The sequence below is a fragment of the Diabrotica virgifera genome, chromosome 4 (genome assembly GCF_917563875.1).
Source record: "Diabrotica virgifera virgifera chromosome 4, PGI_DIABVI_V3a".
Classification (NCBI taxonomy): Eukaryota; Metazoa; Arthropoda; class Insecta; order Coleoptera; family Chrysomelidae; genus Diabrotica; species Diabrotica virgifera.
Genome location: NC_065446.1, coordinates 38,693,918 through 38,711,816, shown reverse-complemented (window position 1 = coordinate 38,711,816; position 17,899 = coordinate 38,693,918). Strand labels below are relative to the sequence as shown.

At 32.5% G+C, this 17,899-nt stretch overlaps 1 protein-coding gene across 5 annotated transcripts in view; it reads left to right on the top strand.

Moving 5' to 3' along the window:
• The window catches only part of LOC114324944 (nuclear receptor coactivator 2), a 394,092-nt gene that overhangs the window by 210,721 nt on the left and 165,472 nt on the right, over nucleotides 1–17,899 (top strand). For all 5 annotated transcript variants that reach the window (XM_028272870.2, XM_028272868.2, XM_028272866.2 and 2 more), the window contains exon 3: nucleotides 10,236–10,551. In XM_028272870.2, coding sequence (XP_028128671.1) covers nucleotides 10,236–10,551 — 316 coding nt within the window. The remainder of the gene's footprint in view (nucleotides 1–10,235; nucleotides 10,552–17,899) is intronic.

Sequence of the window (17,899 nt, the reverse complement as noted above, 5' to 3'; positions counted from 1 at the left end):
CAATTTATTTTATCCTCAGATATTCTTCTCAGGGTGGAGTTGCCTTTACTTTACTACTTTGATATTCCTTTAACGACGTTCTACACCTTCGGCAAAGTGTTTTGTCGGATTTGCATGAAATTTTAGTATGTTATAGTTTACTTCAAAAAACTAAGACTTGATTTTTAAAAAATTGTTTTACCGTGCCGTTTAATTACTATTAAGGGTCAAAGTTAAGTTTTAACATGGGCTCTTATGGGAATTCTTAAAAAGTTAATAACTTTTGACCCAAATTTACGATTTTTAAGTATTTGTGCTTAACCTTTAACTACCCGCGCATCAAGTTAGAACATAACTACACGCGTGGCGTACTTTATACGCCACAAGAAAATACCCTTAGAAACAGCGGATTTGTTTACTTTTTTTTGAAAAAATACACTTAGTTGTTTGTTATAAACCTTATTCGGCATCAGTGAATACTTGGAGTTCCCTCTCCGTAAGCCAATTGGGATTTATAACTGGAATCATGGAATGATTGGATTCCATGATAAATAAAATTAATAACAATTTTTTTTTAAATCTGATTTTTTACAGGAGAAAAAGTATTGTTTATAAAGAAAAATATATTTTGTGCCATAATGACTAAAAAACAATTGAAATATGCACTTATATTACTACTTATATTAATATAATCGTGGCGTATATTGTCCACCACCCGAAACAACAAATAATAAACTGTAAATTACGATCTTCCCAGAACGCCGATTATAACGAAACTAAAACCAAATTGTAAAACACATTCCAGTGATATGTTAGAGAGATAAACAAGGTCAAAAATTAAATTTTTAAATATATTTGCAGTATAATTCTTATATCTGGCGTACAAAATACGCCAGCGCGTGTAGTTAAAGGTTAAATTAAAGATTTTTTTGTAAGGAATAACATATTAAAAAATGAGCATTGTTTACCGTACCATTTATTTTTAATTTATTTATTATAATTAATTCCGTAATTTCCGTAATTTATTATAATTTATTTTTATAAAGTATTCAATACTGAAACATATGATTTGCGTATTCTGCTATAAATGCATTGTCACCAACTTTCGCTTGCATATAAGTTTCCCCCCTTTCCTCTGAGAGGCATACCCCGCAACGAAGGTGTAGAACGTCGTTATTTTCTTCTCCTCTTTATTTTCTTAGTTTTATCTTTTTTATTTTGTTTTATATTAATACCCGTTGTATTATTATTTGAGATACTGAGAGAGTAATTTTTGTAGATTCAATATGCAGTTCTTTATCATTTTTTGTAGCTCTCGTGTTATCTGATATCAGTATAGCTTCATTGTTTATATGTGCTTCAAGTGCTCCTAGTTATACGATTGTTTATTGTTTTAATCTAATATTGCGTTAATAAAAAACGTTAACCACGTCAATTTTAATTTTTAATGGCCATCAACTGCTATACATATACAGGGTGTGACAAAAATAACAGGTCATAAATTAAAGTACATATTCTGGGACCAAAAATACAGTAAAACCTCCGTTAACCGAAACCCTTTTAACCGAAACATCGCTTAACCGAAATGGCTGACAGCTACAAAAAGTTCGTCAATAAAAAGTGAATTTAAAAAAAAGCAATAAAATTAAGGAAAATTAACATGTTTAGAGTGTTTTTTAAAGAAATCTGCTATTTTCTTCTGTGTTTTTTTTGATAAAGATGTTTTGCAGTTATATCTCTCCAATATCATGTAATTTGATATAAGAAGAATACAAAAAACAATGATATTTTTAACCGGAATTCTTGTTATCCGAAACGGCCTTCCCCCCAATTATTTCGGTTAACGGAGGTTTCACTGTAGTTCAAATGAACCTAACTTACCTTAATACAAATATGCACATAAAAAAAGGTACATCCCTTTGAAGTTACAAAATGAAAATCGATTTTCTCGAATATATCGAAAACTGTTAGATATTTTTTATTGAAAATGTGGCATTCTTATGGCAGGAACATCTTAAAGAAAAATTATGGTGAAATTTGTGCACCCCCTAAAAATTTTATGGGGTTTTATTCCCGTAAACCCCCCCAAACTTTTGTGTACGTGTCAATTAAATTATTATTGCGGTACCATTAGTTAAATTCAATATTTCAAAACTTTTTTGCCTCTTAGTATTTTTTCGATAAGGCAGTTTTTATCGAGAGGCGGCTTCTTTTTTAACATATTTACATAAAAAATTTATGGGGGTTTTGTGTCTTTAAACCCCTCAAATGTTTGTGTACGTTCCAATTAAACTATTACTGCGGTACCATTAGTTAAACACAGTGTTTTTAAAACTTTTTTGCACCTTTGTATTTTTTCGATAAGGCACCTTTTATCGAGATGTGGCTTCTTTTTAATGTGGTTCAAAATATGCCTAAAAGTGTAAATCATAAATAAATTTTCATGATTACCAAGTCTCCATAATCGTACTTAACCATATACAAAATGTGGTGGATTTGACAAATATTCAAAATATCTCGATAAAAACTGTCTTCGAAAAAGTACTAAGAGGCAGAAAAGTTTTAAAAACATTGTGTTTAACTAATGGTACTACAATAATATTTAAATTGGAACGTACACAAAAGTTTGGGGGTGTTTAAAGGAACAAAACCCCCATAAATTTTTTAAGCGGTGTCCAAATGTCACTATACTTTTTTCTTAAGATACTACTGCCATAGGAATGCCACATGTCCATTTTCAATAAAAAATCTCTTAATACTTTTCGATATATGTATTGGAAAAAATCGATTTTCATTTTGTAACTTCAAAGGGCTGCAACTTTTTTATGTGCACTTTTTGTACTAAGGTTAGTTAGGTTCAATCGAACTATTTTTGGTTACAGAATATGCGATTAAATTTATGACCTGTATTTTTGTTACACCCTGTATATTGAGGTTCAAAATTATGGAATAAATTCATTTTTTCGGGAATAGGCCACTTTTGAGAAAAATCCCGAGACAGGTCGATTTCTATTTTTAAATTATTTTTTTTTGAAATATTCGCCATAATAGTGACGTCATCCGTTTGTTAAATTAAAAAAAATGTTAATTTAAAAATTGAACATTGCTTTTCGGTTAAATTAAAGTCAAACATCCACCCATCTGCCTCTTGTCAGATTGAACATTTAATTTAAGAGATAAGCAATGTTTATTTGTCAAATAAACATTTTTTTTTATTTTATGACAGCAGTAAAATGTATTTTGAGTTAAATAAAGTACATAAATTCTTTTTTTTGCGTCATTAATTTAATTAAAAAATATATTTTTTTGGCCATCCTATATAGGTACCTAAATATTGATGTTAATGTTTATATTCGAATGGATGACGTCACTATTATGGAATATATGTGCCAAAAAATCGCAATTTAGAAATAAAAATTTACCTGTCTCGGGATTTCTCTTCAAGGTGGCCTATTCTCGAAAAAATGAATTTATTCCATAATTTTGAACCTCTCTGTATGTTAGACATTGTTGGCGAAATAACGTAATCGTCGATTTTTTTAAATCACGGAAGTCACGGAACACCTCATTTGAAAGGTCTTCAAATCGACTTTGCAACGATGCAGTTACGGTGCACAGATTCTAAAGGTACCGGTGGGGGGTTAGCGTCTATGTGCAGTATTATAGTCGGTGTATGAGAGAGAAAGTAGTCGAAATAATGAAATAACAAATTTAAAAAAAAAAGACTAAGTTTTCACTCTAATGGCATATAAAACAACATAATGCTATTCTACATCCCACCAGAATGAAATCAATGGGAACCTTCTCTGGTTATTGAAGGAAAATTGAAAATGGTTATTCATTTTTAACAAATTTTTATTTATTTTTACAAGGTCAACCGAAACTGTTGGTTTATTATTGCAATTAACTTATAATAAATTTTTAGATATATACAATAAAATTATAAGAAATATTGAAATTGACGACCTTTAGTAATGATGCAATGAGAAAGACGGGCAGTAAATAATAAATTTATTCCATACATTTGCATCATACTTAACTAAGTACATAATTTTGATTAGCCCTGTAGAAATAAATATTTGAAGAATACATCGTTGCAAAGCAGATTAGGAGACCTTTCGAATAAAATGAACGCATATAATAGCAATTGATGGCTATTTAAACATTAAAGTTGACGTGTTTTAAGACTTTTTTTATTTAATGTTGTCTGTTTCTGAAGTAATGAATTTATGCCATAGTTTTGCATCATACTGTATAACTAATTTAATAGTAATTTTATCTCCTGGTGATTTTAAACAGATGCATTGTGCAAGTGGCAGCCGAAAAATACCTTCCTTTTTGTAGTTTTACCTGACACCAACTCCGATAATATCAGGTACAAAGATAAAAATTCAACAAAAATCATAACGCTTGCATCGGGCCGGCCCTGGATTAGGTTATTTTAAATCATAATTTATCACTCTCTCCTTCCGATACATACTTTAGTTAGTGAATATTAAAAAGTGAGAGCTATTTATATTCTTTTGTAACGAAATTTCTCTATTGTAAACTAAAATAAGTCTTTAATTAAGGTATTTGAATCGGAGGGGACAGCTACGAATATGTTTATTTTACTTCCGATGGAAACAGGTTGACGTTTGTCGTGACGTATGTTTGAATTATTCATTTACTTAGCTTTTCAAAACCTAATTGTTTCTAGTTGCTATAGAATTTTCATACTAAATCTGTTCCACCTTATCGATCAGCTGTTCCAAGTGTATGTCGTCACGGCTATTAGAGCCAATTAAAGGGGGGTTATTTTGGTATTGTGGATACTATTGGTTTCGGTTAATAATTTTTTGGGTATTCTTAAGAGATTTATACATTATTACAGTAACAGGTGATGACTTTGTACCTGTCGGGTTGATTTTGTGGCGTTCTTTTTATAAATTTAAATGGTGCTACTATAGTATGCGGTCTACCGTCGCGCTTCTACTATAGCTTGCGGTCTACCGAGGGATGCGCTTTATAAGCTGTAATATATTACAATGCCGACAAAAAAATCTTTACAAATCGAATAAAACGCATAAATCATAAGAATTATTATTATTTTAATTTTCAAAATTAATACTTACTTAATAATACTTTAATTTGTCATATCAATTTGCTATTTTAGTTGGGAATAAGCCAATTTTGTGGCTTCTTCCCAACTAAAATAGTAAATTGATGTGACAAAGTAATATTTTGTAAAATTAAAATAATAATTCTACTGACTTTTGCTTTTTATTCACTTTGTAAAGATTGTTTTTACTAAGGGTACTGTATAAATGTGCGGCTAATCACCCTAATCTTTTCTCAGAAGGGTTTGCACACAATAATGAAAGGCACCTTTGTAGGCAAAATGTTTATTGCTAAGTACTAATAAACATTTGAGGAGGTTTCAATCAAAACCAATCTTGTCTACCTTAAGAAGTTTTAGGGAAATCACAAAAAACGTATTAGTAAATAACCTTACACGGAAAATCGGGTAAATTAGCATATTATCATTTTATTTAGTGAAATTAACTTATTATAATAAATATTTCAAATCTGAAGGTATACATAAACCTGTAAATACGTTTTAAAAGAAGGACATGTTTCATTATGGTTGCTCTCCAGTAAGGTGGAATAGAATATCATTCTATAATATGTTTTCTATCATTTTTAATAATATGTTACTCACGTGACCAAACCACGTGACCAAATCCGGCACTGCTATTAACTAAATGGACATGTGGTTTTATAATTGACACTATTATGTGGACATGATCTCATTTGATTTGGGACCCTAATATTGTGTATTCATTTTAAACAGAACATAATTTTTTTAACCGAAACCGAAAACAGTTGCTAACTCATTTTTGATTTTTATGGACATGATTGATTTTAATTGACACCTCCTCATTTACAGTTGAAAGAAATTTCAGTATTTCGAATACTTTCTCTCTCATACACCAACTATAATACTGCGCATAGATGCCATCCCCACCGGTACCTTTCGAATCTTTCAACTCTATACTACTATGTACTATTCAGGAATATACAATCAACTTTATGCAAATTCAGTTTCTTTACTATTATGCAAATACATAACACATCTTTTCCCAGGGTATGCGCAAATATCAACTCCTCTTTTCAAATAAATTGGATTATTTTGTTAATTATTAGAGTCCTCTTATCATTTTACATTTATTTTGCTCCAAATGTCTATTACTTGCGAGTAAATATTTTTTTGAAATAAAAGAGAGACGTAATCGCAATCATTTATTGTATTACTCCGACGACCAGTTTCGCTGTCTATAATTTACACAGCATCATCAGGTCCTGGTTACAGTAAAACTAAATGCTACAAAACTACAAAAAAAAAGAATTAGAACGTTGTCTGGTAATTATCAAAGACTATGTGATCAAGCTAATATTAAAAAATATAAAATTACATAATATGTATACACATAATATGCATGCATATACATATACAAGATACAAGTATATACTCATTATATTATACACATACAAACGTATCTGTATGTAGTGGTATCTGATTATGACATTGTCATGTATAAGTAGTGTACTTACATGCCGATACAAGGAATTATTTCTAGAGTCTGCACTATCATATTATCTTCTTGCTCAATTTTTGCTAGAGAACTGATGGAAAGGATGGATTATGTTGCATTGATTAGCAAATCTTTGGGGAAGTTCTTGAGGCTGGGGGAAAGTGGCGAAAGACAGCTAACAATTCCGTGCTTGTTTCATTGAAGCTCCATTTCATTTGTGCAATTATTCCAATTACATCTTCCACTTTCGTCCTCGTTTGGTATACGTTCTCTTAGAGAAACTCCCAATGGTTTTTTGTGCCTTTGTACATATTTATATGTTAGCAATATTTTTTGTATGTGTTTCAATAATCATCAACTTCCATAACCTCTTTTAAAAAAGGTCAACTTCACTTTTTGTATGTTCTCACTCTCACATACTGAACAGTCTCATAGACAAAACGCATTTATGTATTATTTTGGCGCATTACGTTTAAGGGGGTAGGTCCAAAATTTCGGCTCCAATGCTTTTTAAATGCATTAATTTTTTTCGAATCCTGAGAAAACTAATAAGTATTTTTGAAAAATTTAAACGTAGAATAAAAAAATACGTTCTTACCGAGGGCCGAAAGTCCCTGAAAACTTTTATAATGTTTATTTTAATAAGTTACAGGGGTGAAAAAAAAACAAAATTTAGTGTGATTTTTAATTTCAAATATCTCATTCAAGAGAAACTAAAATATTTATTATATTTATTAGTTTTCTCAGGATTTGAAAAAAATGAATGCATTTAAAACGCCGAAATTTTGCGCCTACGCCCTTGAAATAACTTTCTCACAAACAAAAAAAACAACAAAGTATTCTTTTTCTCATGAGCATCTTTCAGTGCCTCACAGTTTTTCGATTTCTTTCTAACGTCTATGAGACAGAAAAAAAGGCACGTCGGTGATTACAGACATTTATAACATTTTTATTCTAGTCGATAGATGGCGCTATAATAAAAAAAAAAAAATTATTTACAAATTATATAATATATCTACGAATATAATCTGCACAATTTATAAGACGATACAAATCAAAGAAAATACCATTTTATAAATGCAAGTTATGCCAAATTGCAAATAAAATGTGACAACTGTCAGATTTAACTAAAATGTCATGTTAGAATAAATGTTATAAATGTGTATTATCACGGACTTATTACCTTTTTTTCTATCATTTGTGACGCACTGAAAAATGCTCATGAAAAGGACCATACCTATATTAATAAAATTTAAAATAAAATTCTGTTTTATGTGAGATTAGGTATTTTCAAATAACGTCATTCATCTAACATTCAATTTAAATTTGAACTCACCGCTGTCTTTTTTGGAATGCAAATAAAAAACTGCAGGCTATAGTTAGAATTACAAAGAATTTATTTCCAAGAAATTTGATATTTTCTTTCTTGGGTAGGATGTCTGAGAATTGAGATAATGATTAAATGACGGGTTTCTGTTGTTTGTTAATTTAATGGGATAATTGTTGGACGAACTTTTGTAATTATAAATAAAAAGCAATAGAAAAATGCTGTCTGCTAATTGACAATTACTATGCAATAATGTTGTTTATCTTAAGGCAACGGCCACTTGTAAAATGGGATGTGATGGGACATTTTTTTATCTTTTTTAATCAATGTTTAAACTTCTGCAACGGTGATGAAAATTTGCAATATTTGAAGTACAGTAAAACCTCCGTTAACCGAAATAATTGAGGGGGAGGACGTTTCGGATAAAAAAAATTTCGGTTAAAAATAACATTGATTTTTGTATTTTTCTTATATCAAATTACATAGTATTCTTGGGCACAGTTGGTATTAAAAAATACTATGAGGTGATTTCGCAATGTGGTATATATTTAATTTTCTTTAGTCGTATGAAAGCAATGTTGAAGGTGTTGATAAATTAACATCGAATTGTTTCCGTTTTGCGATAAAAATTTACTTTGTATTGACGAAATCCGCCTTTTCGGTTAAACGATGTTTCGGTTAAAAAGGTTTCGGTTAACGGAGGTTTTACTGTAGTTGAGTTTTTTAATTTCCTGTTTAGTTATTTATAGTTTAGTTATGTGTTAGTACTAGTCACTTTTTATTTCTATTCTTCTTCTACTTTTATGTAGAATAATAATTGTCTGTTTTTTCTTCGATGTCCCCTAATCTCATTAACGTTCCAAGTCTCTGAGCCGTATGTTAGGTTGGCCTATTGTTTTGTAAAGCTTCACCTTTGTATTTCGTGATATTTGAGCCCAAAATAGCGCCTTTTGGGCATAGAAATTCTGCGATTAATCTCTGCGGTCTTGTTGACAAGCGCTCTCAGCTCTCAGGTATACAAATTTGTTAACTTGACTATTTCACTCATCTTAAAATTTTCACATCTGACCAATCACAAACCAAAGACAGCTTGTGTTATCGCGAAAACACCAACTGTTTTTCAATTCTGATTGGTCTATCAGCTTCGTGTTTTCAACGACGTAACCATGGATACCGATCGCAAAGCAAAGTTTGACGTTTGCCAAAAAAATTATTAGAATAGAATAGAATAGAAATATGCTTTATTGTCATGAAAAATTGTACAATTTTATCGACAAAGCTTATAAAAAGTCAAGACAACAAAACAATAACAATTCAATTTATTAAAATTACATAAATCGTCAATTGTAGCTGTATACGTCAAAATGAGTCGTTTCGGTGGTACTTCAAACGAAGTTATAAACCAAAACATTGAAGAAAATATAAATATGTATACAAATTATTTATAGTTATAATAAATATTTCATGATTATGACTAATTGTGAATTATTCAAAAAATGGGTAGATTTGGGTTACCTAGATCAAATGTATTATTATTAAATTCCTTCCTCTCATTCTACTGAATGTTTGACCTATCACTTTGTTCGTGAAATAGTCTAATAAAATACCACTCGTGATTTAATTTATCTTATAAGTCTGTCTTTTATTTCTAAACTCAACTGAGTTGCTTAAAGAAAACACCACTCGTCCTACGGACTCGTGGTGTTTTCAAGCAACTCAGTTTCGTTTAGAAGTAAATCGACAGACTTATCGCGAAAATTGAATCACTATAGTCCGTCTATCGAACGGACGGAGTAATCGCGTGAACAAAATCACAATATTTCTTCAAAATACCTTAACTTACGCCCTTTTATACAATACCGATAGCAAGGTATTCGGTATTGGTGTTATCGATATTGTGTACAAGGGCGTGAGTTAAGGTATTTTGAAGAAATATTGTGATTTATTCAAGTGATTACTCCGTCTCTTCGGTGTATTACTATTGATGATGTCGTATTCTTTAAATTAAAGCTGTAGGATTCGCGGTTGCGTGCATATTTTCATATATTTCGTTTCGTTTTCAGAATATTTAACATTGTATATGTTCGACACAGTCAAATGTTTTAGCATAATCTATGAAACATAGATTAACTTGTTTTCGTTGGTCTTGGCACTTCTATAATACCTACATAACATGTGTTCTTTTTTTCAAGGATAGCAATTCCCGTCTATCGCATTTTGTGCAGTGCCAAGGCATCTAATCTGTATCAAATAACTTATTAGCTTCAAAAAAGTCATTTGGTGATTGTTTTTCGAGTTGAAAAATTATTTTTTATAGCTATAGCATTATTAAAGATGATATATTTTTTTTTCAGAAATAAGTGCAATAATGAGAAGCGTCGCCGAGAACAAGAAAACATCTACATAGAGGAATTGGCTGAGCTGATTTCGGCAAATTTCGGGGACATGAGCTCGTTGTCGGTGAAGCCGGATAAGTGCGCCATTCTTCAAGAAGCTGTCAACCAAATTAGAAGTATAAAGCAGCAGGAGAGTGCTACCCAATCTTCGGATCCCGTCCAACAAGGAGAGGTTTCGTCTTCCAGGCCGACGATACTCTCCAACGACGTTTACGGTCCTTTACTACTGGAGGCTTTGGAAGGGTTCCTGTTTGTCATTAATAGTGAAGGCAAGGTATGTATTATTTGTTTCATCATTCAATTTACGATTGTCCACTGCTGGACATAGATCTTCATAATTTCCCATCTGTTTCGATGTTGTGTCTCTTGCATCCAATTCCTATGACAACGTTTAAGATCGTAAGTTCAACGTGTTAGTGTACGATCTCTGCTTCGGCAGGCATTATCTCTTGGTCTCCATTCTTGTATACGGTTTGTTCATCTGTTATCTGTCAATCGAGCCACGTGACCTACTCAGTCCCATTATTTGTTTGTACAGTTAAAATCAGGAAAAATTGGTTAAGTGATAATGTAGACTGATTTGCGGCTTACATAAATAAGTGATAGGAAAAGTTTAAAGACCTGTTTATTATCTTTACAGGACTTGTATTCTGTATAAATCAAGAAACTTTTAAATTAATATAAATTTTTTCATTGCTTGGTTATTTTTAATTATCTCCGAATTACATTTGAACAACACTTTTTCGTCTCATCATCATTATCATTAGTGGTTAGGAAAGCTCACCATTGACGATGATGACACCTAGCTGAGCCTCAACATTCCCTAGTCTTTTCGCCAATCATTCCTATCATTTGCCTACCATTGGCAATTTGCCACACCAATCTTTCTTGCGTCCCACTGTGGTTCTAAATGTCGAAAAGGTGGTCATGAACCATTAAAAGCGTATAATGTTCATACACTTCGGAATTACAGTGTGCGGCAAAATAAACAGTACTGAAATGAATATTGAAATGTTTATGATTATTTATATATCTATAATACATGATATAGTCTTCCAAACATCATTCATGACGACGCACGTTCCCAAAAAAAAACAGATGTTAACCCTCTTGCCAGTGGCGGATCTACGAGGAGGGAAAATGAGAAAATTTCCACCCTAACAAGGTCCAACATTAAAGAAAAAAAATTGTGCAAACATAAAAATATATTAGCTCACATGAAACCGAAACCACAGAAAGACAAATTCAACCAAATAAACACGCTAGTTAGGAAAATTAAGGAAACTTAATGCCTATAAGTTATTATTTATGTCTTTTATATAATCTAAGTTTATCTTTTTGTGTCTTTTGATTGGTTTTTCTTTGGAAGTTCCCACCTAAGGCAAATTTCACCTCCCAAGGCAAGATGAATGCGAGATTATTAACACAATCAAAAAGCGCAAACTAGAATATCTTGGCCGTGTTATGAGGAATGAACAGAGATATGGCTTGTTGCAACTCATTTTTCAAGGCAAGGTATTTGGAAAGAGAGGACCTGGGAGAAGAAGAATATCTTGGCTTCAAAACCTGAGAAAGTGGTTTAATACATCGACAACCGGACTATTCAGAATAGCAGCAAGCAAAGTTAGGATAGCCATGCTGATCGCCAACATCCGGAACGGATAGGCACCTCGCAAATTTATAGATCCGCCACTGTCTCTAGCACGAAAAAAATCTTTAATTCTAGTCCTCAATTCCGAAATGGCAGACGGTGACCCCTTCAGCATTCCCCATATGTGCGCATCTGGTAGCGTTAGTTCTGGTGCGGGAGCACGCCAAATAGAATTATATTTTAGTGACGTCACGTTGCGTAGCAACCGTCGATTCTCCCATTATGAAATTCTATTTTGTGACGTCAGCAAAATAGAATTCTATTTGGCGTGCTCTGGGCCCTGATGAGTGACAGCTCCAAAAATGATCGCGCAGTATTCGAAGAGACTCCGTGGCAGTGTGACAGGTTGTCCCGTCCTGCTGAAAGCATCGTTGATTTTAAGCTTTGACCATTTTCCCTTTTCCGTATGGCCGAAAATAGTACTCCACTATAAAAAAGTTTTCTGCAAAACTGAGAGCCATCCTGAAGTATCTAACATTAACATGATATTGACAAACGGTATAACAATGTTCAGAAACCACTCAATACGTTTCGGCACATGACACATACAAATTTGAGGCATACGAATTTCAATACTGTTTATTTTGCCGCATATCGTACTTTCGTACATACCTAAGTATTATTGGCATCGCTGATAATACGAATCTAACATTTTTTTTTTTTTGAAAATCAAAATGGCAGATCCATCATGGCGGAAAGGAATTGAAAATATCAATCAAAATGGAAATTTTTTGTTAAATTTGGTAGTTTAAGGTCGCTGATTACAAATCTAACATTATTTTTGAAAAACAAAATTGCGGGTCCAATATGGCGGAAAGAAATTTTAAAATTTTCTTTTTCTTTTTGAAGTACAATATTTAGAACCTATTACTTAGGTACAACCGCCCATACATACGCAACAATCGCCAGAATAATGTAATATGCGTCATTTCACACTTTTATTCAAACTGTCAGCAATGCAAAGGCAGTTAAAGGCAGCTAAATCATTGTGATTCTATATCTTCTGACTGTACATTTTGAGATTAATAAACATTAATCTCAGAATTATGTACTTTTTGAATGTATTTTTACGAAATTTTGATTATTTCAAGTATATTTTCACTGTTTATTCATTAACAAATTTTATGCATTTATTGTTATCAAATCTTTAGTCAACTTTTATCTTACATTAATACTGGGTGCAAAAAAATCGATCCACTGAAGTTTTGGTCATTTTTGATGTCTCGAATTCCCTAAACCTGTTGTCCGATTTAAGTGATTTTTTACCGTGTTATAGCCTTATTCATTAAGAGGAAACAGTAGCGATCAACAGGTAGCAAAAACGCGTTCCAAGATTGCGGCTGTAATTTTGAATATTTTTTCGAGATATTTGGCACACATATTCGTAATATAATAAAGAATGGCGGTACAGAGCCCAATTTGAAAAATATATTAATATGTGGAAATTACTCTGTAATTAAATACAATATTAAAAAAACGAGCCTGTACCGCCATTAAGAAGAACAAAAAATACACTTTCTTCAAATAAACTTTTTTATCCGATGCCTAGATTTTGTGTCATTTTGGAACTACTAAAATTTTTTATTTCCTTAGTAGTTCCAAAATGACACAAAATCTAGGCATCGGATAAAAAAGTTTATTTGAAGAAAGTGTATTTTTTTGTTCTTCTTAATGGCGGTACAGGCTCGTTTTTTTTAATATTGTATTTAATTACAGAGTAATTTCCACATATTAATATATTTTTCAAATTGGGCTCTGTACCGCCATTCTTTATTATATTACGAATACGTGTGCCAAATATCTCGAAAAAATATTCAAAATTACAGCCGCAATCTTGGAACGCGTTTTCGCTACCTGTTGATCGCTACTGTTTCACCCTAACAATATCGCTGTAATAATATTGTTGCTAGACAGATAAACTGTCATTCTATACCGGGTATACGAATCAAACTGTGTTTTTTTCTCAAAGTTCGCATCTGATTCAATAAAATTGTGTTTTGACTAGGAAAGTTTTGGGGTAGTTCTGATTTCTTTCATTATATATGGATTTTGGGCTGCTGAATCCGGATATGAGGTTTGCGGACAAAATTTCGTGACGGAACATTGAAAAAATCGTGAAAAAAGCGAAAAATTTCTGCTTTTTCTCGCTTTTTTGCTTAAATCTCGAAAACTATTAACTTTTAGTAAATGATATGTTAACATAAATTAAAGTACTTAAAATTCTCTACAAATATCACTATTTACTTTTTTTTCAGACGAACCGCTCGGTCTAAAGTGCAAGTTGAAAATTGCGAATTTTGAATGGTCTCTGCAAAACCCACTTTATTTTTTATTAGAATGCTGTCATTTGATAAATTTCTCCTAGATTCTTATAAATACATAATACATTTCTACTACTTATAAAAAAATAAGAATTATTTCCAATATTTCTTCTTTTTTTAATGACAGAGTAAGATTAATTAAGCTTTAATAGCGTGAGGTCGTAAAAATTACAATGATGTAAAAATGATTAACGCTTACTTGAAGAAAGTTGAGGAGGATAGGGAGCAAGTTCAAATACGTTCTACTGCACCACCTTTTAATTTCAAAACTCAATGTTTTATGTGTGGTCTCGTCATAACACTTGAGTTTATAGAACAGCAAAGTAAAAAGACAACCTACCGCAATATGGTGTATCAGGTTCGAGTTTTAAAATTTAAAGAAACTGTTATAAAACGAGCAAAACAACGTGATGATCAGTATGGCAAAGCGATAATCAAACGCCTTTTGCCTGTCTCAGACAATTTGTAGCCTCTGATTGCCGGTATCATAGTTTATGCATGAGAAAACTGTACAATCGCCCAATCACTCAAAAAAAGATTAAAAAATCGGGTCCATTTGCCGATGATGTTGAAAGAGCAATGCAAGATGTTTACAATTATTTACAGAATAGGGATGGGGAGTGCCAATTTTTGCTCGATGAGTTGATCGACCAAATCAAGGGTAAATATCGTCCTGACAAACAGACAGCCAAAGCTCATCTACTTAAAAAATACGGAAGCGATATAATTATTACCATGTCCCGAAACAAGAAGTCGGTCGTTTGTTTCAAAGACACAGGTTACAAAATCTTGAACGACGCTTGGTACCAACAAGCGTTAAAAAATGAAAAAGAGGAAAGACTACGGATTGTTCAGACGGCTGCTGCCATTATTGTTGAGGATGTCCGGAGCCAGGTTTATGAGACACAGGAATACCCACCACCGGATAAGTTTTTAGAAGGAAATGAAGAACTAATTCCTGAAACACTACGTACATTTATGGAAAAAGTTGTACTTCATAAAAAACGTGGGGAGTATGATAACTGGAAGAAGTAAAGCAACGCGCTGGCTCATAGTCTTGTAACGGCGGTAAGGCCCAGATCATTCGTCTCACCAGTCCTTGTAGGGTTGGCCGTGTTGCTCTACAAAAAGTACGGATCAAGAAAATTGGTGGATGTAGTTTCCTCTTTGGGGTTTTGTTCATCCTATAAAGAAGCTATTTGTCTGAAAAAATCAGCAATCGCAGGCGATCCCCAGAAAATTGACCAGCCGTGCTTTACACAGGAGGTGTACGATAACGCTGATTTTAAAGTACATAAAATCGACGGATACAACACTTTTCACGTCATGGGTGGCATTTCTTGTATAAATAAATATTGAAATAAACAACCAACTATAGCCTCAGGTGTTCTTAACATTCTGTTTTTAGATTCATTCGCTTATGTTGGATAATAAAATAGTTACTTTAACTAAAGGTACTTTAACAACTAGCCATGTTCTTTATCAGTACAGGGTGTTTCTAAATAAGTGCGATAAACTTTAAGGGGTAATTTTACATGAGAAAATAATGACAGTTTGCTTTATAATCATATGTCCGCAAGCGCTTCTCTTTCGAGATACGGGATGTTCAATTTTTTTTACAAACTGACGTTGAATAACAAATAGTTATTCTAATTTTAATAGTTTTTGAAAATCCCGAAAATGTTGTAGGACAAACTTTAAACGTCGTTTTCTCGAAACTTTGCTTTTTTGACTTACGACACTCTTTGAGCGGAGGTGCGATATGTATTTAAGGACATGATATACTTAGTTGCAATTGTTGTTTAATTGTTCTGCTACCAAATTCAAACTACATAGTTGCATTTGAGGGTTTTCCATTTTCGTTATGACAATGAACTAAAAGACAAAGAGAGCTTATATAATAAAAGCATCTCCAATTCACAAATCACATTACACAGCCATTTTAATTTTTAGTTTTAAAAGATTTTCTAAGTACATATATTTAACGTCCCAGGTGTCCTTAACCTAACATTGTTCATACTAAAATAATGTATAAACGTCGTTGTAGACGTAACTAGATTAATAGGATTCTGTTTGACACTGAAACGTGAGAAATGTGAAGGAGAGTTATTAGTTGCAAGATTGATTCGGCAGTAATTACAATGGAACACAGAGGAAAACTGGCGCAACACTCGGCTCGGTCACGATAAACCAATTAATAAACCCTATTCTACAATTCGAATTTATGTTGATTTGGTATATGATCGAGAGTCATAACATTGGGCGCGTTCACCAGATGCAAACGTTGGCAATCAGTTTGCGCTTTATGCTTCTGAACGACTTGCTAACGTCAAACTTGTTTGGAAAGCGGTCGCCATTTTTGCAAACATAAAATATTTAAGTTGAACTTTGCAAACGTGTTGAATATTGAAAACATATGGCGGGAATTTAAATTGTATATATTATAGCGGCGACTGAAGACATTCAGCTATGTTATTATCTATTAAATCCATTTTCTTCTTTCTCTTAATAAAAAGAATAATTTCAAAAACTTATTTATTGATAAAATTATTTTAGGTTACGTTCAAACCAAACAAGCCAAATGTCAAATTTTAACCTAAACAATAAACCGTTCAGCTCACTGTCAACAAGTTTAAGAATCAAAACGCAAACTGTTGTGAACGTGTTTGCATCTGGTGAACGCAGTCATTAAAACAGAAGGTGGGGCTGTAACTAACAAGTACAGAAAATTGTTATAACCTCTTGAACATTTGAATTATTTTTTTTACCATCTGAATATCAAATCCCGTTGTGATTTTGAAGAACGTTAATGGAGATCGAAACGATTTTTATTAGTTCTACTCCTATTCTGAGTATTGGGAACTAATCTTTGTTGGAATTTTACCGTGCTGGACAGGCGGGTAGTGAGATACAACTTGATAGATCTCCCTCGGCTTTCTTGCTCCGGCGATTCGTTGGCTTGCAATTTTTAGAAGCCACGAATGGTGTAACCAGATGATTAGTTCTGATAAAGTTTTATCTTTAATCTTCCTTGACATCTTGTCATAAATTTTCAGGCACCAATCTGTCTAATCAGTTGGTTGTTAACCTCTCACCTGATCACAACAACCTTGTGCAATTTCCGAGCCAGGATGACATACATCCACATGTGATATTTAGAATCTTAAGACATCGACTTAATGTCGATTACTATATAGCTCATAATGTAGCAATAATGTTATTTAGAGGTTTTTACACCTATTGAAGTGGCTAGTTTCAATTACTTGTACACTTTACGTAAGTAACCACATTTTCTTTTTTTAACTGTCAAAATTTCACCCTTTTGCATTTCAATCTAAGCGGTTCACTTATTTCCAGGTTTACACTGATGATGGTCAGTTTGACCGAAAACGTTTTGTACTTCCACTCCCTTGTGGATAAATTTTAAGAATTTTAATAAATTCATATACCTACATACAACAGAAGTGTTTACTTCATTCTACGTTGTTTTAACGAAGGTATACAGCCAACTACAGGGTTTACCCCTTTTAAAGTTTTATTTTTAATATTGTTAATATTTAAAGTAAAACTTTCGTTCGTTTTTAGCAGATGCCGCCACGGCATCCTTCTTCTTACCGTGCCCTATCAAGTCCCCTTGACGTTGGCGAATA